Here is a 20,729-nt window from a genome sequence, read left to right as displayed (position 1 = left end):
ACGAGAGGACTTTTTTCTATCTTATCCTTTCTAATCATTAGCACTGTCCTATGGGCTGGCAGGCTGGGGGTTTCATCCTCATTTTGCAGATGAGGAAAATAAACGAGGCTCAGAGAGGTTGCGTAACCTGTGACGCTCATTCTGCTAGCTGGTGGCCCAGCGAGGTCCTCTGCCTCCCAGCTGAGCCAGAGCTCCTGCTCATAAACACCAGCCAGCCCCTAGCAGGGATGGGCAGGGACCCTCGTGAAGCCTGCAGAGCAAGCCTGGGGCCAAGGGTAAGTTTCCGTTAGTTACTTCATTATAATCTCATTCATCCTGGCATGTAAGCTCCAGGAGGGCAGGAGGCTTTGTTGCTTTTGTTCATTTCTCCAGCTGTGCTCCACATGTACGGGTGCTCAGTATGCCAACGTTGGGAGTGAGTGGATCTTGAGGGGCAGCTGGGCATGGATGGCCCCTTGAGGCAGAGGGGTGTGGAGATGATGGTGTGGGTGGCTGGAACCCAATGGGGAAGGTGCGCTCCCTCTAGCTCCCCACCGGTCCTGTCTTCCATCCAGCCCTATTTAGAGTGTATTTTGTCTATATCTCCTTGTCGACTGCCTCTCTGTTCACCCTTATGTCCCTAATTATTTGGACTTGGTTGAATAGTTGTCCTTCTCTTTGAAGGTCTTGGCTTGGTTCCCAGGACCCCTGACTTCCCACCACCACATGGTGCTCTCCTTCCCAGCGTCCACTGAATGACGGTGTCCGAAGCTCTGTCCTGAGCCCTTTCCTCTTCTTTAGCGCCCCTCAACCTAGGCAACCTCATTTAGTCCTATGGCAGCAAGCGGCCTCCACATCAGTCATGCTGTTTTATGCCTCTAGCTCAGACCTGCCTCCTGCACCCCGGACTCATTTGTCCTCCTGCCGTTTCAACATCTCCACTTGGACAGCTAGTAGGCATCTCACACTTGAAGTGAAAACATTATGATGTGTTTAGTTCTGCCCTCCTTTTCCCCTCCAGGTCTTTCCTGTTTCCCAAGTGATTCCACCATCCACCTGGTGCTCAGGCCCAACACCTAAGAGTTTTCCTGGATTTCTTTCTTCCTGTTCAGCGTCCAACTCACCCTGTTGGTTTTTTCTCCAAGTTATATGCACAGTGGGCTCAGTGTTTGATGTCTCCGTAGTCACTGCAGTACCCACACTACCACCTGTGGCTTCTCTCTCTTACTTGTGCTTCATTAAGGTAAACCTCAGCCACTTTACCCACCCTTTGGCCTGTGAACACACCAAGCTCAGGCCTGTCTTAGGACCTTTGCACCTGCTTTTCCTTTCGCTTCGGATTCTCTTACCCTGGATTTTTTTTTTTTTTTTTTTTTTTTTTTTTTTTTGCGTGTTTCACTCTTCCTGCCCACCGTTCTTTCTCAGCTTGGATGTTGCATCCTAGGACAGGCCCTCCCATCCCCCATTTATTCTTTTCGGAATTCCCTTAGTTTATTTTCTTCACAGCACTTATCATCACTTATTTATTTGTTCATATATATATTTATCAGTCTTTCACTAGACTGAAAGCCTCTGGAGAGAAGGGACTCTGTTTTCCCAGTTCACAGCTGGGTTTCTAGGGCATGTGGTCAATACCTGAAAATATTTGTTGACTGACAGCTGTGTGACTGACTGTCAGGCGACAGGGACCTGGGGTCTGGGCATGGAGGAGGCAGGTGCAACCGTGAGCCCTAGGACACATGAGCGTGTTTCTGTGAGTATACGTGCTGGGTTTGCCTGGGGCCAGGGTGAACTCCTTTTAGCCTGTTTCTAAATGAGGTGGGACAGGAGCTTCCTCACTCCCTGTACTCCCTTCCTCCCTCCCTCATATCTTACGTGTGTGTGTGTTTGTGTGTGTGTGTGTGTGTGTGTGTAGGGGGGGTGAGGGTAGGCAGGAGAATCATACAGTTCAAAACCTGTCATTTTCCAGGTGAGACAGACCCAGAGAGGGCCAGGCTTTGTCTGGGGATTGACCTGTTGGGAGAGGCAGAGACAATCAGGCCTCAGACTCCTGCTCTACTGGCAGAGCTGCAGAGTAGGGCCCAGGGAGCCAGGGTGGGCTTGCCGCTGGACACCGCAGCCGGAAATGAGATTAGGGGTAAGCAACAGGCTGGCAGTTTCCTGGAAGGCCAGAAGCAGAACAGAAGCACCCAGCGCCCCGCTGCTTTGCAAGAATCACGGAGCGCCCTCCACACTCGCTCTGATGATTTCTGCTCCCACAGGGAGAGGTCTGTTGGCCCCTGGAAGGTCAGCCTTGATGAGCCTCCTGGTGAGGTTGGGGGTGAGGCCCCCAGGGGGCATGCTCTGATGACCACAGAGGGCTGTCAGTGCTAGGGGGCGGGAAATCTGCAAAGTGCTTTGCCTTCAGCTGAGGGTGGGTTTGGTAAACGGTGTGTTGGGTTGGGAGTCTGCGTGTTTGAGGAGGGTGCAGCCAGCCCAGCCCCTGCTCCAAGTCTGTGGTCCCGCAAGTTCAGAAGGCAGCCTCAGAATCACCGGGGAGCTTACAAAATCCAGATTCTTAGGCACCGTCGCAGAGCTCTTGATGGGGAGGCGTGGGGCCCATGCGTTTGCATGTAATGGGCACTTCGGGTGACTCCCAAATGCACGGAAGTTGAAGAGCCTCAGCTGTCAATCAGTGACCTCCCTCCGACCGCACACACAAGGCTGCTGGAATGGGAGATGGGCAAGGAATACACATTTTTATTTTAATAGCAGTGCATTTTAACACATATTAGAAAAGTCCAGAACTAACATAGATGTTATCATTTAGGATAAATCTGGGTAGGTATTAAAAAATGTAAAGGGGTGCCTGAGTGACTCAGTCAGTTAAGTGTCTGACTCTTGGTTTCCACTCGGGTCATGATCTCAGGGTTGTGAGATCGAGCCTGGGGTCGGGCTCTGTGCTGGGTGTGGAATCTGCCTGAGATTCTCTCCCTCTGCCCCTCCCTGCTCCCTCTTGGAAGTGCACTTGCCCTCTCTCTAATAAATAAATAAATCTTTAAAACATTTAAAAAGTGAGTCAATTAAAGAATTTAAACATTTTACTTATGTATTAAGAGAGTTCTTTAAAGGAGAAATTAAATATTTGTACTTGTGGTACCGGTAGCGTGGCCGAAATGGCAGAGGTAGACCAAGGCAAACTTGGCTCCTTACAAGGTCATACACTTATTTCGAGGATATTGGTTTTAAGCTCTAGGGACTGATGGTCATTGGCTCAGGGAAGCTCCCCAGGAGGAAGGAGGGGAGGCAGGTGAGGCTTGGCTGGGGTGAGGGAGCCCCTCTATGGTTGTTTCCCTGGCTCTGGCCTCAGGGAAGGACAGGGAGGGAGGGCAGGAAGAAGCCAGGGTGTGTCTCCCAGGGGCGGAAGCCCAGAGGCTGTGGTCACCAAGGCGTTGGAAAGTGCCAGGTCTGGTTCAGTTTCCGCTCGCTCTCCCTGGGGCAGCTGTTTCCCTTGACTCCTTGGCCCATCTGGGCGCCTCTCAGCAGACCCGGGAGACCTGGATGTGTGGGGGGTAAGCAGAGTGAGTGTGGAGAGCAGGCTGGCCCAGGCCTATGTGCCCTTCTAGTGCCTGAGGCCTTCGCAGGTCCTGTGTGGTCTCTGCCAGGGTTGTGGGGGGGCGTGAGGGGAGGGGTAGCAGCGGCCTCCCTTTCCTACCCTTAGGACATTTCAATCAAGAGGCTGAGCCCCACACTGGGGGAGGCTGGTGTTTGCAATCTAGCACTCCCTCCTTCTTCCTCCAGTGGTGGGAAGAGAAAACAGAAGCCTTCTGGAGCCAGGGGAGAGGTGGCTCAGTGGTGGAGAGAGAGGCAGGGTGCGTGGGAAGGGGCTGTCTGGTCAGCCTGCCTGCCCTGGGAACGTGCCTCCTTGCTAGAAAGGAAAGGCGAGCCCAGGCCAGCCTCCGGGGCATTCTCGCCAGGGCCAGTACCTGCTCCGGGGGTGGGGGGGAGGGTCTGAAGGGGCCGTTCTCTACCAGGGTGGGCACCCGCTCCAGGAGGGTCGGAAGGGGCCTCTTCCCTGCAACTAGGCAATTGCTGTTACAGTTGCCACATTTATTGTTTTTTCTAGGAAATTTACCAAGTTTTGGCCCAGGGGTTTACATTTCCCGCCCCCTAGCACAAGCTTTCACTATTCAAGCTCCAAATGGAAGGCACTGAGGCTGTAATTACTCCGGCATTAGCTCAGGAACACGCTGAGAGGAGCAGGGGCAGAGCACCTGGGGAACCTAAAAGCAGCCGCAGGCCTGAATTAGCTGCTGCTCCGTGTGCCGAGTCGCCCCGCTCCTCTCCGGGGCCCTCGCCGTCCTCGCTCCCCTCCACCTCCGCCCCAGGCTGCTTTGCTGGCTCTTCCCTTCTGCCCGCCGGCGTCCTGACAGGTGCAGGGAATGTGGAAGCCTAGCCTGGTTGGCGGGTGGAGAGAAGGCTTTGTAGACGGGGTGCTCGCAGAACAGCCCGTGTGCAGACGGGCGTCCTTGGATCCTGGCCCCGGGCAGGATGGTGTGGCCTCAGCTTGGGGCGACTGCTTGGGAGGCCGCACCCCACTGTGGACAAGCCCCTCTTCTGCTCTCCTGGGTCCCTCTGTCAGTCTTCATCTCCAGGCTTCCTGAATTGCTGTCAGCTCCTCCCAGCTTTTGCCCAGCTCTTTGTTGACTCAGACCGGGACCTGCTTTGTACCCTTTTTGCTTCCTCTGACTCATGCTGTAGGTTCAGCTCAGAAACCACGGCTTCCGTGACCCCTGGTCTGGGCACGATGCTTTCCTCTCTGCTCCCATAGCACCCTGACTTCCCCGGCGCACAGTTCAGGCCCTTTGTTTCCAGCTGGGTCTCTGAGGAACTGCTTGGCACACGGTAGGCCTTCAGTAAAGATTTGTTTATCCAGTGAGTGGGAAAACCAACCTTGATTCTCTTTCTGCTTTAATCCCCCTTTTGTTTTTATGAGAAGAAGAGAGGGAACTTTTCTCTTTTGACATTTTTTGGGGCTGTTGTTGGCAGGGGGTCGGGGTGAGGTCCCGTCTTTGTCCATCGCTCCCCGACTTCCACATCTGCACCCTTCTGGGCCACATGGATACTGGCTTACACGTGGTCTTATGTTGACCTCTATTGCTGACTCTGTGTCAGTTTGGCTTCTTTAATAACATTAGCCAACAACTTTTGAGTACTTGTTAGGAATTAAATATTGTTCTAGGTACATTTATTCTTTCACTTGTTAAATTTGTCTTCAACACCTACCATGTACCAGACATTGGGAAATATGGATACAGCAGTGAGTATAACCAGTAAAGCCCCTGCTTTTATGGAGTTTGTATTTGACACAAACAAATGACTAAGGAAGCGTACACTGTGGTAGACAGTGATGAGGTGTGGGAAAAAGAGATCAGAGCAGGGGTAAGGGGAGTGGTTTCTTATTATGTATAGTGTGGTCCAGAAGGATTCACAGATAAGGTAGCATTTGAACAGACACCTGAAAGAAATGAGGAAAGGTGATGGTGGAGAGCTTTCCAGGAGGAGGAAACAAGTGCAAAGGCCCTGAGGTCAGGGCACAGTCCAGGAAGAGCAAGTCCAGGAAGAGCATTCTGCCTTGTGGCTAGAATGGAGAAAGTGACCAGGAGGAGTAGGAGGTGAGGTCATCTAGAACAGTGCAGGCTAACAGAAATATGAGTCACCTATATAATTCTAGGTTTTCTAGTAGCCACATTAAAAAAGTAAAAAGAAGCAAGTAAAATTAATTTTGACAATATATTTGAGATATTTCCAGAATATTATTGCTTTACCATGTAGTCAAACTAAAAAATTATTAATTAAATGCTTTACATTATTATTATTTTTTTTCTTAGCAAGTCTTAAAAACCTGTGGAAATTTTCAAAATCTGGTGTGGACCTCTCATTTTGGGTTAGCCACATTTCAGGTTCCATGGCCATGTGTGGCTCGCAGCTACCATATTGGACAGTACAGATACAAAGTCTTGAAGACCATACCCCGAGTGAGAGGGGAAGCCACTAGAAGCGTTGGGGCCCAGGAACATTATCTCTCTGCCTTGGATTCTAGAAGGTTCACTCCAAATATGATGAGAAGATTGCTTTGAGGCAGGGGATGGGATGGGCACAAGGACACAGCAGGGAGATGAGGAACTGAAGCTCTTGCCAGCAAGCGGTGAGGACGGCTTGTAGAGTGGTGGGAGCAGTTGCAGTGGTGAGAAATGCTTGCATTCTGCATGTATTTTGGAGGTGAAACTTCCTGGTTTTTCTGACGTGGTGTGTGAATGTGAGAGGAGTCATGGATGTACCAAGATTTTTGGCCTGAGCTACTGGGAGGGTGAATTGTTTTCAGAGGGATGAGGAGGACTAGGGCTGGGGAACAGCCTCGTGGGGAACACATAGGTTTGGTTAAGTTTGAGATGCGGGTGTCAGCCTTTCAGGCAGAGAGGGCATGCAAGTAGTTGGACATACAGATCTGGGGTCCAGGGGGAGATCTGGGTAGGGACAAGCCATGAGGGCCCCAGGGAGTGGGTGCACAGAGAGAAGAGGGGGCTGAATCTAGAGGAGAGGGCTGAAGGCTGCTCAGGTGAGTACAGGAAGAGCAGCAGAGAGGGGAAGGATGTGAGGAAAGGGGACCAGAGGGGGCCATTGGCTGTGTCCAGTGTCCTGATGGGCTGAGGAAGAGGAAGGCCCAGGACCCCTGACCACTGGCAAGAGCGGAGGCCAATGCCAGGCTGCAGTGGGTCCAAGTGAGACCTGGAGGGGAGAAAGAGATTGTTGGTATGGACAATGCCTTTGAGGGGTTTTGCTTTCAAGGAAGCAGAAAAATAAGGTGGTACCTTAACGGTGGGTGTATGGTCACAAGGAGGCTTTTTTTCCCTTAAAGACCGGTGGTGTAACAGCTGATGGGGATGATCTCGTAGACAGGGCAAATTGACCATGCAGGCAAGAGAAAAAAATGAGCTAGCTCATTCATGCTCACAGCGATGCTATGTGGGAGGTACTCTTTTGTAGACTGAGGCAAAGGAAGATTCAGTCACTTGTCCAAAGCCACACAGCAGAGCCGTCCAGTGACGATGGCTCAGGTCTAGAACACCCAGTCTTAACCACTATGCTATGCTATTCTGTCTCTCGGTTTCCTAGCTAGCGTTGTGAGCTCTTCGAGAACTGGGACCAGCTCTTACACATCTGTATCTGACATAACACCTAGCAGAAAGAGGGTGTGCAGAGAGGGATTTGGTAGATCTTTAATGACCCAGAGACCTAAACACCAGGAGCTGTGCTGGAATGCTCAGGCACCTATGCTGGCCAGGGCGGTGGTGGGGGGGTTGTGTGGAGAGGGGCATGCTGTCAGCCTCCCTCACCCTGCATCCTTCCCAACACCACGACAGGGGTGGTGCTCACTAAATATTGGCAAGACTTTACTGGGTGGATGAAGAATGAATGAAAAGGGTGCAGCTCACCCACCCTGAAAGTGAAGCTGTTGGTGTACACAGTGCTGGCACGACTGGGTCCCTGCTCTGGTTTACTCCCAGTGTGCTGGGTGACCCGAGCCAAGCCCTTGCCCACTTAGCACCTCAGTTTCCTCATCTGTGAAATCAAGAGGTAGGGTTAGGTGATCTGCCGTCTGGCTCTGTCCGAACATCTCAGGTGGGCATGCACGGACTGGATTCCCGCCTCCCTCCACTGTCTGTCATTAGGATGGCCAAGAGGACCTCTCTGGTGGGGGTCGGCTGGCAGGGGAGGGTCAGGTGGTCCTTAGAAGAGCTGAGACCTGTGGGATAGGGTAGCCACCACAAAGGGAGCCTGGGAATTCCCGAGAATCCTGCTTCATGTCCGAGACGCTCCACTCCACGGGCAGTGATACCAAACTCAAGGGCACGGCACTGACGCTGAAGTCACCATATCCAGCATGCCTACCCTTTGGCTGGCTATGTGCTCGGCCCTGTTAGAGTCTGAGCTGGCCTCTAGCCTCTCCCTCGTCCTGCTGGTCTCCCACTGGCACCATCCTTTGTAATGGTTCTCTGGACCAACTGGCCCCTGCAGCACCCCTGCCTTGGGGCCTTCTAAAATGTGTAGGGACAGTTTCAGTGGTCCTGTGGTGGCCCTGATCGTGGTGGTGGTGGCTGCTGAAGATCCCGTGATGGGAATTGTCCCTCCCTGAATGCCAGCAGGACCCCAACCAGAAGCCTGCTCAAATGTGCAGCTGCTGGATGCCTGGGGGCCTGGGGGCCCATCCTGCCTCAGCTGCCATTCGGTTGTATGGACTAGAGCCAGTCACTTTATTTTCGGTTAACCCCGTTTGTGAACAGGACTGTGAACCCCTAGTTGCTTGCCATTTTGGTTGTGATACTTTTTTTTTTTTTTTTAAAGATTTTATTTATTTATTTGACAGAGAGAGAGAGCACAAGTAGGGGGAGAAGCAGGCAAAGGGAGAGGAAGAAGCAGGCTCTCTGCTGAGCAGGGAGCTTGATGCGGGGCTTGATCCCAGGACCCAGGGATCATGACCTGAGCCGAAGGCTGAGGCTTAACCCACTGAGCCCTCCAGGTGCTCCTGGCTGTAAGTTTTAAACAAGAGGGAATGAACAGTCCTCCTCACCAGAGCTCCCCACAGGTACAATTGCTCTGTACCAGGGGCTGTCCTAAGCGTGTAGTGGACTCCTTTAGTCGTTCATTTAATTCTAGCTGCCTGTTAGGTGTCCCCACTTCACAGATGAGGAGACTGAGGCGAAGGGGATCATGACCGCTGGGAGGTGTCCCCGGGGAGCAGGTGGCTGTGGGCCTCCGTCCCCCGGCTGGCCTTTGACATGCTCTCTCCTCCCCCTCCAGGGACAGGAGCAGACCCCGCGGTCAGCGCCAAGAGCAACCACTGCCTGGACGCCGCCAAGGCCTGCAACCTGAACGACAACTGCAAGAAGCTGCGCTCCTCCTACATCTCCATCTGCAACCGCGAGATCTCGCCCGCGGAGCGCTGCAACCGCCGCAAGTGCCACAAGGCCCTGCGCCAGTTCTTCGACCGCGTGCCCAGCGAGTACACCTACCGCATGCTCTTCTGCTCCTGCCAGGACCAGGCGTGCGCCGAGCGCCGCCGCCAGACCATCCTGCCCAGCTGCTCGTACGAGGACAAGGAGAAGCCCAACTGCCTGGACCTCCGCAGCGTCTGCCGGACGGACCACCTGTGCCGGTAAGCGCGCCGCCGTGGGTCGGGACTCCACGCGCGCGGGACCCTGGGGACGCGGACACGCGCAGACCGAACTGCCGGCCACTCGTTCATTCATTCATTCACTGGCGCGCGGGCTTGTGGTTTGTCTGCCGGCTCCCTGCTCAGCGCGTGCTTAGCACTGTTCGAAACCAAGGTGACCAAGCCAAGGAGCGTAGAATTTCAAATCAGAGACCCCTAGAGCCTGGACTAAGAAGGGACCTTCAGTGATTTCGGTCCCGCCTCTGAAGGAAGTCCCCACCTCATGTCCCCGGGGACGTGGTGTGGCCGTCAGGAAGGGGCTCCTCTGCATCACAGAGGTAGCTCCCTCCTCCCCGGGGGCTGAGCCAGGCTGGTGGGGCCCTGGAGTGCGGGTCTGAGTCTGACTGCCCGGGTTTGACTTTCTGCTCCCTCGCTGTGTCCTTGGGAGCAAGTTGTAAACATTTCTCCAGTCGGCTCCCCTTCACCTGTGAACAGGACTAACAGTGCCCATATCACAGGGTCCTCGTGAAGATTACAGGATGGGATGTGTGCCCCAAGCTTAGCACAGAGCCTGGCCTAGAGGAAATGCTTAGTAAGTGTAGCTTAATGATTGGGAAGGTTTCTTCGGTTGTCGTTATGGTGAGTGGAAATGTGCTTCTGCACAATTCTGTCTTCTCTGCTTGCTGTTAAGTGTTTATCTAGCCCCTGTTGCACCCACCACTCAGGTCTCAGGGCCTGCAGAGGCGAACATTGTGCTCTGAGAGAAACAGCCGGTCCGGAAGGGAGGACAGACAAGGCAGCCGTCCCAGTGCAAGGGCGTGAGGACTGTGGGCTCTCCAGTGAGGCAGCATCAGGGAGGGACATCTGCCTCAGCCTGGGGGCCCAGGGAAGGGGGTTGAGCTGAAACTTGAAAAATGAGAAGGAGGAAGCCCTGGAGTGTCGTCAGCTGGAAAAGCGTGTGCAGAGGCTGTAGGAGAGAGCCTGGCCTTATGGGGCGCTACAGATGGTGGGTGCACACGGTGAGGGCGGTGGGTGGGCTGGGGAGGCCACAAATGGGGCTGCTGGAGAAACAGAAGTTTGCTCACGATGTGCTGGACGCTGGTTTGCCAGCAGCTGTAGGAGCGGAGAGAAGTGTACCATTTCAGATATGATTGGTGAGTAGACTTGACAGGACTGGGTGATTGGGTGAATGTTTCGTTTCCTGGGGGCATAAGTCATCTCTGTTTTGTTTACGCCACACCTCATCCTACACAGAGAGCCTGGCACATGGTGAGCACTCCACAAACATCACTGAAATGGATAAATGAATGATGACCGCCATGTTTCCTAGTCAAGTAACTATGGGATGAAGGAGCCATTCAGTGTGTGTGTGTGGGGCAGGGTTGGATGTGCAGCTTTTGTGGTGCCTGGAGGTCTGTTGCCATCACCTTGGCTCTGTTTGGGGGCATGCCCAGTAAAGCGGCTAGAGTGGAGAAGTGGGTTTGGGAGCTGCTGGACACCTCATTGGTGGTTAGAGCTCCAGCAGTGGGTGGAATGGTGCAGGGTGGGTTGGTGGAGCCCAAGAGGGAGACTAGGCTGGAGAGGCCTGAAGATAAGAGAAGCCATTGGTGTGGATAGTGAGTCAGAGCTCTGCTGGACACACAGGTTCTTCAGGGAGGGACAGAGAACGGGGGGCTTGTGACAGGGAGGCTCACACGTGGAAGGACAGCCAGGAGAGAGTGGCCCAGATTGCAGAAGAGAAGGGGGTTCCTGAGGGAGGGAGTGACTGAGATGTGATGCCTCATGGTGCGTATGTGCGTGTATAGGTGTGAGTGGACATGAGAGGGAGTGTGTCTGTGTGTGAGAGTGTGAGAGTATAGGAAAGTGTATGTGTGTGGTGTGTATGTGTGAGGGAGTGTGTGAATCTGTGTGAGTGAGTGAGTGTATGAGTGGAGGGTTGAAGCCAGCTGTGATTGGTCTGGGCCTGGCAGGAGGCACAAGTGGAGTACTGAGTCAGAGGCTGCAGAGGGAAGGGAGGCCTCTTTGTACCAGGGGAGTGCTGGGGCCATGTTGGATGAAGGGGGAGTGCTGGTTAGCTTTGGAAAACAAGTCGCTGAGTTCTGAGGCTCTGGTCCTGATCCTCAGAGCCAGCTGCAGGGCCCGGAGAGCTGTGAAGGAGGTGGGCCTTTCTCTCTTGCTTCCTTAAAAAAATGGGCCTTATCACCAATAGACACTGATTGAGGCCATTTAAAACAAACTATGCAGGGCACTTGGGTGGCTCCGTCGGTTTGGCTGTTATCTAGTGATTTCAGCTCAGGTCACGTCTCAGGGTCCTGGGATCAAGCCCACATCGGGCTCCATGTTCAGCAGGGAGTGGGCCCGGGGATTCTTTCTCCCTTCCCCTCTCTCCCTCCTCCTGCTCACACACACGCGCTCTCTCCCTCTCTAAAATAAATAAATCAGGGGCGCCTGGGTGGCTTAGTGGTTTAAGCCTCTGCCTTCAGCTCAGGTCATGATCCCAGGGTCCTGGGATCGAGCCCTGCGTCGGGCTGTCTGCTCAGCAGGGAACCTGCTTCCCTTCCTCTCTCTCTGCCTGCCTCTCTGCCTGCTTGTGATCTCTGTCTGTCAAATAAATAAATAAAATCTTAAAATAAATAAATCAATCTTGAAAAAGAAAAGAAACGAAACTGTGCATACAACAGGAGCATGGTTAGAAGAAGAAAGTGAGGGCCCTACCAAGGAAGTCAGGAGTGAATGCCGCAGGCCTAGCAGTCGCTGAGCTGGGGCTCTGAGCCCGGTGGTGGCTGGGATAGAGCGGGACCTTGGTGGGTCCCATGAGTCCCAAAACATGATGGAAGGGAGCATCGTGGTTCCAGAAGGTGATAGATTCCCTCCTTCTAGGTGCTAACATGACCCGCCAGGCCTCCTCACACAGTGTATGTGCAGTGACAGATGGGCCAGGGGGTGGACCTGGGAGGGAGCTGGAGCGCTGCTGGGCCTGAGCCCGGGAGCGACAGGCCAGGGCCCTCAGGAGCCTGTGCCCACTTGTGGGCTGGGGAAACTGTGGCCAGTGGGCAAGCCCCCCTCAGCCGTCTCCAGGAGGGGCGGTAGCAGAGGAGCCCTGGGACCCCCTTCGCGAGTCCTGTTATGGAAGAATGACATGTGTGGCTCCCGGGGGGGGTCTGCCGTCTTGCGTGAGAGGGGAGACTGTAGAGCAGGGTGATTTCACGCTCACAGAACCTCTGGGTCGTTTGAAGAGCCAGAGGGGCTTTTCATTTGTTTTCCTAGGGGTGGGGGAAGCCAGGAACGTGAGTTTGGGGAGTAAGCCTCACATCATAGAACCGGGGGCTGTTTCAACAGGTTTAAGCTTCGGGAGGGTCAGGAATGAGGCGTCCCTGGAACTAAGGCCTGATGGTGTCCGAGGGGCGCTGAGCCGGGTGGGGGAGACTGCTTCAGGACGTAAACTGAGACAGCAGGCACCGTGGGACCCACGGACGGTGCAGTCCCTGCATGTTTGAACTGGGTCAAGGATAAAAGTTCTAGGTGCTCCAGGGTGTAACAGGGTGAGCTCCTGGTCTAGAACCAGGTCATTCCTCCACCCCTCCCTGCCCAGCCCCCAGCCATGAATGGTTGTAAAGGGTGTGGTCCTGCGAGTGGAAGGCAGGGACGGAGGAGGGCCTGGAACATTGTTCCGGCCTGGGCAGGCGTCCTCTGGGCAGCTTTACCGGTCAGCGTCGAGGCTTGAGGCAGGGTGGGAATGGTGCCCTCGGGTGAGACAGAGTGATGGTGGTGGACGGAAGTGGTCATCGTGGACACCCTCGAGCTGCAAGACCTGCCCTTGGTCTCCCGGGTGGTCCTGGATGGGCCGTTTCACTCCTTCTGCCCTCCTTGTCTTTACTGATCACAGAGGGATGCTCACCTGTCTCCAGGGACCCCTCCAGGTCTGTGAATCAGTCTGCTGGGGCAGGCTTCTCCCACAGCACCTGCTGTTCTTGAGGTTCTGTATCTGGAGAGATGAGCCCTCGGCACAAGAGGACATGGCAGAGACACCTCCTTGGGGCAGAGGATCTGGGAGGGCAGATTTGAAGGACTAGGGGCAGGCCTACGAGGGATTGTTTTTCCATGCACCTGCAAGCCTGACTGACTGACCCATGGACACTTTCCCCATGTCCGCAGAGGAGCCTAGGAGGGGATGGGTGGCTTGAGGGGGGGGGGCATGTAGAGAAGAGGCAGCCCAGGCTTCATTTTCCGCTATATCCAGGGAGGAGCACCCTCCTTTCCCTTCCTGGCACTGGATCCTTTTAGGTGTCTGTCCTCCAGGGTGGACGCAACAGGTGGCAGTCTTTACCGTGAAATGGGAGAATCCAGTGCTGGGGTGTTTGGATCAGGAAGTGGAGACCCCAAGCCTTCCTGTCCTGGATACTTTAATGGACAAAGCTGCCTTTGATGGGGGTCATGGGGAAGCTTCTTTGAGCTGACTCTTTGGGAATGAGGCCCTTGCCTGGAGGCATCTCTCAGAACCTGCCCTGGGCTCCAGGGCTGTGCACCCAAGCCTGGCTGGCCCCCTTCACTATATTGCCAAAGAAGACGGGGGAGCAGGCCCAGCTATGCTTCTCCTTAGGTGAACATTGGCCCAGTGTTCCTGGGGGGCAGCTCTGCCAGAGCCCACCTCACCTGGCACTATGTTAAAGCAGGCCTGTTGGTCTGCTCTGGGGCATACCCAGAGGCAGGCCATGTCCCTCCCCAGGGTGATATTTAACAGACTTTGCTGTGCTGTCTTATGAAATGTCGGTAACCACAAGGTGTTGGAGTTTAAAGAAGCCTTTCGTTAAACAAGGAAATCTCCTTGCAGGCCTGGGGGTAATGGGAGGCATTTCAGGGTCCTCCCTTGGTTCTTTGGACCAGGATCAGTGTGGAAGCTTCCTACTCTAACCAAGGTTCCAACTGGCCCAGAAGTTGCATACCCTGTCTCTAGCCTTTGTCTGGTTCCTATCCCGTGAGCCTCTAGAGCTGTAAACATCAGACCAGGAGAGGCTTTTCTTCCTTTTACAGTGTTCTGATACGGAGTCTGAAAAGCCCAGAGAATCTCTTGGAATGAATCCATGGAATTTGGCTCAATTCTCTCTCTCACCCCAGCCCCACTAAGGGCCATGACCTACTTTTTTTTTTTTTTTTACCTGTAAGGATGGTCTGGATTGCGCGTGTGTGAGCGCATGGGGGCAGGTTATGTGTGGCTGGGAAGCTGTGGGGAGGGTGAGTCTGTTGTCCTGCAAACGGTGTCCCTTTCAGGCCTTGTTTGGAAGAGGCTCTCTGAAATGCCCTGCTCCTCTTGGTCTACGCAGAGGACATAAATAACTCGGTGCTGGCGCTGTGCCATATCCCGGGCTGTAATTTCACCTCCGGGGGCTGAGGATGTGTATTAATAGATTCCAGCCCTGGGCTACCCTGGCTGCCTGGGTCTCTTCATGCAGTGGCCACTGTCCTTGTCCAGGAGGACTGCTGAAGGCAGAGGGCTTGGGGTCCCCTCCACCAAGGCTGTCCACAGGGAGTGGGGAAGAGTCCTTCCAGCAAGCTCGCCCTCTTGCTTAGCTTGGGCATGTCTGCTGCCTGTAGGCGGTGTATATGGACACGTCCACATTTGATTCTTGGCTCCCTGGAGTGGTTCCTCAGCGTCCTCTGGACTCTTTATAGAATAATCCGTTGGCTGATGTTTTTAGTGGGTTATCTCTAAATAGCAGCAAACGATTATTTGCAGGGGGCGTGTGGGCTCTGGGGCTTCCAAGCCTTCCCTTTTCTCAGAGGAGAAGGTCTTGAATATCTTGAAATCATATACAAAGTCTTGCGTGTATGTTCCAGAGAGAAATGTGTGGCTTTCATGAGATCCACAAAGGGTTTCTTGACCTCTCAAAGCTTACAAACCTCTGCCTTCTCTGGATGGCCAGCTTGGACAGGCTCCCTGGAGGATTGGAGTGACTGATCCAAGATGCCGGCCACAGGCACGGGCGGGACAAAATGGCCGCCCTGATGGATTCCGGCCAGCAGGCCTGGGCCCAGTGGGTCACTCGGAGCAGAGGAATGGGGCTTGTAGGGACATTCCTTTGTTCATTTCCAGCTATTTGTTGGTTTCCCCACTGTGGGCCAGGTCTTGTACGGGGATTAGAGAGTTAGTGAAGTAGGCGGATGTCTGCCCTCAGGCACTTACGAGTTCCTGCCAGTTCTCTTGCCATCACAGTTCTGCTCTGCTGCCTATCAGGTCTTCCCTGGGTCACTTTGGTTACACCGAGAGCAACCCTTGTGGAGAGGAGCCACACCCACCCGGTCCTGGCTTAGGGAACTGCCTGGTCTTGAGCAGAGCTCAGCACTGAAGATTCCTGTCTTTTCCCAGAGCAAAGCTGTGCCCAGGAGTGCCGTGGGGTAGAGAGGTCACCATCTTCCTTGCCAGTGGAGGGAGACTCCTCATGTGGGCAGCATTAGGATCTTCAGCCTTGCGGGCAACCCCAAAACCCGTCTTCCCACCGGGGACCCCGTGCCGGCCCTGGCGGCTGACCTCAGTAGGGCTCCTGCTTGCCCTTGGGCTGTGGGCCAAGGATGCCCAAATGACTCCTCTTGGAATTTCCTGTGGGCCTTGAGACCCAGCTGGAATGTTGAACATTATTGTGCTGAAGGCTCTGGGAAAATAAACAGGGCGAGAAGCTGCCACCTGCGTGTCTGGTCTACATCTTCTGGCTCTGCCCACGCCAGGGGTATTTGCATGGCTGGGCCCCGAGCGCCTTTCCCTTTCCCCTTTCCCCTCCAGGCTTGCTGTCCAGGCGTCTGGGCTCCACAAAGCTCCCACCCCACAAAGCTCCCACAAAGCACGCACCCCCTGCTGAGCTGAGGCTCCCTCTTGAGGAGCCCAGGTTTGGTCACACCAGAGGGATCAAACTCCAGTTGTGTGTGTATTTGCCAGCACAGGACCAGTGCACACTTTGGCTGCCCCCGTCTTGCTCTGTTTACTGGCTCCTTGGTTATTTCCACTTGCACTCGTTGACGCGGGTGCTCTCCTGCTTTGCTCGTTAGCGTTTCAGTCTGCTCCTGCCGGAACAGAATACCACAGCCTGGGGGGCGGAAACAGCAGACATCTCCTTCTCACAGTTCTGGAGGCTAGCGGTCTGAGATCAGGGTACCGCCATGGTTAGGTTCTTGGAGAGGGCCCTCTTTGGGGTCATGTCCTCATGTGGCTTCCCTTGGAATGTGCACTCAGAGAGAGATCTGGTGTTCCTCCTCTTTATATAAAAGCACACATTCCATCATGGGATTCTACCCTCATGACAGAATCCCCTCCAAATGCCATCACAGTGGGGATCCAGATTTTAACACATCAGTTTGGAGGGACATGAACATTCAATGTAAGGCATGAAGACTTATCCTTCATTCACAGCCCTGCTTGGTCCTCATCTCCTAGCTGTATCTTCTACTGATGCTTTCTTGAACTTGTCTATATCCTTCATGGGGCAGCGATCACATGACTTTCCTTTAACACTTTATCTTCCCAGTGAGGTCTCTGGTTTCTTACACTCTTATATTACTACGGCGTTGACTTATTTAACAAATATTTACTAGGGGCCTGGCCCTGTGCTAGACATTAGGTCCTTACTGGAGAACGTAGTAGAGATGGTCCCTGCCCCCGCTGGAGTATATAGTCTGATGACAGAGGTAGGAGGGAAAGTTTGCAAAATGAGCAGGATGTAGAAATAGAGGATAATGGGGAAGGAAGTGGGGAGCTACTTGGACAGGGTCAGGAAAAGTTGATCTGAGGAGATGACATTTAAGCTGAGACCTGCAGCACGAAACAGCCAGAGGTAAGACAGATGGGAGAGAACAGTTCACACAGAGAGAATAACCTGTGCAGAAGTTTGGAGGAGGGAGGGAGCTTGGCATTGTTGGGGAAATGAAAGGAGGCTGGCGGGGCTGGAGCAGAGGGTACCCGGGAGAGAGGAGCGAGGGGAGGTGGGAGCAGAGAGGCAGGACTGGGTCATGCAGGGCCTTTCAGGCTACGGCAAGGAGTTTGGATTTTGTTGTAGATTGAAGTATAGTTGACGTACAACGTTATATTGGTTTCAGGAATGTGACAGTGATTTGACAATTCTATACGTTACGCAGCGTTTGCCGTGATAAGTGTAGTCACCCTCTGTCACCAAAGTTATTACAATATTATTGACTCTGTTCCTCGGGCTGTACGTGACATCCCCATGACATATTTGTTTTATAACAAGGAATTTGGATGTTTTCTGAGCACAATTAAAAGGAAGCTTTGAAGCCCACTAGTGACATTATTAAAATCGTGATATGAAAAGATTACTCGAGCCGAGGGAGGAGGCAAGAGTGGCCTCAGAGAGCCCAGGAAGAAGTTATCCTCGTGTCGCCAGACCAGAGGTGATGGCTGCGTGGGCCAGGAGGTGGCCGTGAGTGGGGAGGTAAGTGGACAAATGTGAGGTATTTTGGAGATGGAAATGATATAGCTTGATGTGGGAGTGAGGAGATGAGGGAATGCAAGGATAACCTGCTGCCTTCTGGCTTGAGCGTCTTGCTATGTGATCGTGCCATTTTCTGAGGTGGCAAAGGCTTGGACAGGGAGATAAATCAGGGATTCCGTTTTGGGCATGTTAATTTTGAGATGCCTTTGAGACATTCTTATCTGGAGCTTGACAGGGGTTATAAATTCTGGGGGTCATTAGCATATTTCTGGTATTCAAGGCCAGTGCAATGGGCAGGGTCTCCTAGGGAGAGGCTGGCCTGGATAGAGGCACTGAGAATGTGCCTGGCACCTGTAAGTGCCTGGTAAGGGGTTGGTGGTGGTACTATGGTGCCCCAGGGGTCAGAAGGAGACTTTTGAGAAACAGGGAGTAGATGTCTGTGCCACATGAAAGGTCCAGAAAGATGAGGTCCAGAAAGGTCCAGAAAAATGAGGACAGACACATAGCTCCTCATTGGATTTGGGAAATTGGAAGGCACTAGTGACTTCTAGCAATTTGGGGGAAGAGGAGATTATGGAAACTTGATCAGAGCTAAGGAAACATTCATCAATGGGCTGGTCAGAGCTTCCTGGGATAGCTCCTCAAGGAGAGGAAACATGTGCAGCATGGAGAAGTTGCTCATCTGTCTGTTCAGCGGCCAAGGGGCACCTACCCACTGGCTTGGCTTTGAGAAGTGTGGGGTGGGTGTCACTTCCCCCACGGGCACCCCCAGGCTCTCCGCCATGACACTCGGCAGGGCACGGGGCCACACCCTTGGCCAGGGGGAGTCTGCGATTCTGAGGCTACTCAGCCCTGGGGAGAGCCTATGGTGTGGGCCCCATTTGCCCGTTGGTCTCTGATGCTGACCCGTACACTGCACTGTGATTAGAACCCTGAACCGCTCCACCTTCCGTGTCCTCCCTGGGTTCTGAGGTGCCATGATATGGCTGCCATTGACTCAGGGTTTCTAACCGTGGCTGAAAGGGTCCTTAAAATGTCAGAGGAGATCTTTCGTTAAGCCCCACATTTTTCTGATCAACGGCCCCAGTCCGTCCTCCCAGAGGAGACAGCCTGGGGCTGCCCGAGGGGCCTTGCTTTTTCAGCTTCTTCAGCCAGGAGCCATACACTATGACACTGAGGAGTGTTTGAGAGGAGCCCCGGGGCCACCTGCCTGGGCAGTCCTCTCCACGGTGTTCAGGGGGTGGGATGGGACTTTCCATGGTCAGCCAGGATTTGTGCTTTGTCCTCTTGGGGTGGTATCCCCAGGCGGGAGGCAGCCCTTTTCCCTTCTTCCTGGTATTTGGGAGCTGGCTGTCCCCCTCAGGGCCCTTTGGGGGCTCTTATGGAAGACTCCCAGCCCTCGTGCCGGTGGCCCTGCTCTCCCAGCATCTCGGAGGTGAGGAAGCTGATAACTGTTGGTGAACTCACCTAGAGTAGAAGCAGGACACCGAGTTGGGTAGGACGGAAGAATAAGATACTCACTCTTCATTATGCAGCAGTAGGGAAATTGGGGGTAGCTCTGCACAGCCCGCCTTGCCCATGGTGCCTGGCTTTAGTTTGGCAGGGGTCTTCCCGAGTGTGCCCCTTCTCCAGCGCTTGGCCCGTGGCGGGGGCTGTCTGAGTGCTGTGACTGGCTCCAGCAAAGTCTTCCCAGATGTATTCTCTAAAGGGCGGAACGAAGCAGCTGGAGCCACAGTGCTGGCTTCAGATCCCCACCTCGGCAGTCGTGTGCGTCTGGGTGGTTTCTTCAACATCACGGAGCCTCTGTGTTCCTCGTCAAGATAAGGGCAGTAGCGTGATGACGCCATGCTGAGGCTTGGTAACCAGTCAGCGGGGCTCCTGTGGATGCTGGGCGCCCAGGATGCTCAGGTGAACCGCAGGCCCGCCCTGGTACTGGCTGTGAGGGCCAGGCCTTCCCCACCGAGGCTGCTGGGGGGCTCTTGTGGAAGGCAGCTTTGGGGGGCTATCTGAGCTGAGGATGAGGGGAGGATAGGCCTGTGTGGGGAGGCAGGCCTCTGGTCCTCGCAGAGAGAAAGTATTTGTTATTAAGTAGGGGCCCCGTGGAAGCATGGGAGAACCAGTTTGATTTCCTCCAGAAGACAGTGGGAAATCGTGAAGTCTTTTAAGCAAGAGAATGACATGATCCTGGTGGTTTCGGAAAGATTTCTTGGGCTACTGTGTACACAGCAGTCTGAGGAGAGTGAGGCTGGAGACGGTCGTGCTGGGACCACATGGTGATGTCCCCTGAGGTTAGGCCGGGGCCGAGGGCTAGTGTGGAGGGGCCAGGTCAGAGACGGGCTTTGGAGACCTTCAGAGGTCACTTGCCAGAGACTTAGAGGACCGGGACCAGAGGGAGGGAGGGTCCAGATTGATGCCATGGTCTCTGGTTCGGATGTCTGCTGATTGGTGAAGGCATCACCTGAGAGACGAGAGGAAGAGGAGGAGGTCTAGGCAGAGAGGGAGGGCGTCTGGGTTTCAAACCTGTTGTTGGAAGCAGGTGGAAGGAAATCCAGTGATGAGTTTGTGTGCGTGGGAGGCCAGGCCTGGGATCGAGATTATGGGATTAAGGAAAGTAAGGCAGGAAGAGCAGTGAGCTTGGGGCCTGGCATATAGGCACGAGGTAAACATTAGTTCCTTCAAAGAGCGTATAAGCTCATTTGGGGAGACAAGGCTCACATGTGTGAAAACCTTAAATACGAAGAGGAGGCCCCACTTAATTAAGTGTTGTAAGGATTAAGTTGCTTGCTGTAGGCATTCAGAGGAGGGGAGCCCTGCAGCTTGAAGAGCCACAGAAAAGGTGGTGTGGAGTCAGGGTCCTGCGGCTGGGGCGGAAGGGAGGGCAGGGTGCCCTAGGGGGCAGAGGCTTCCCGGGGAGGGGGCAGGAGGGAGAAGCAGGACCGGGCATGGCTTTTTCGGGCAGGGAGAAATGTCCTGCTTGGAGCAGCGGAAGGTGCCACAGGTGGAGAGCGGAGAGTGAGTGTGCATGTGTGCGTGTGTGTGTGTGCGCGCGCGTGCATGCGTCTCTGTATGTGTGTGTGTGGATGTGTGCACACACGTGTGTGAGGCTGGAGCTTTGAGATGCC

At 54.1% G+C, this 20,729-nt stretch overlaps 1 protein-coding gene across 1 annotated transcript in view; it reads left to right on the top strand.

The window, feature by feature from the left end:
* The window catches only part of GFRA2 (GDNF family receptor alpha 2), an 83,978-nt gene that overhangs the window by 22,822 nt on the left and 40,427 nt on the right, over window positions 1-20,729 (top strand). The window contains exon 4 of the mRNA XM_080831004.1: window positions 8,821-9,175. Within this exon, the coding sequence (XP_080687130.1) occupies window positions 8,821-9,175 (355 nt within the window). The remainder of the gene's footprint in view (window positions 1-8,820; window positions 9,176-20,729) is intronic.

Source organism: Martes martes (genome assembly GCF_963455335.1).
Source record: "Martes martes genome assembly, chromosome: 2".
Classification (NCBI taxonomy): domain Eukaryota; kingdom Metazoa; phylum Chordata; class Mammalia; order Carnivora; family Mustelidae; genus Martes; species Martes martes.
The sequence above is the reverse complement of the archived record's forward strand: the minus strand, read 5'-3'. Positions and strand labels throughout refer to the sequence as shown.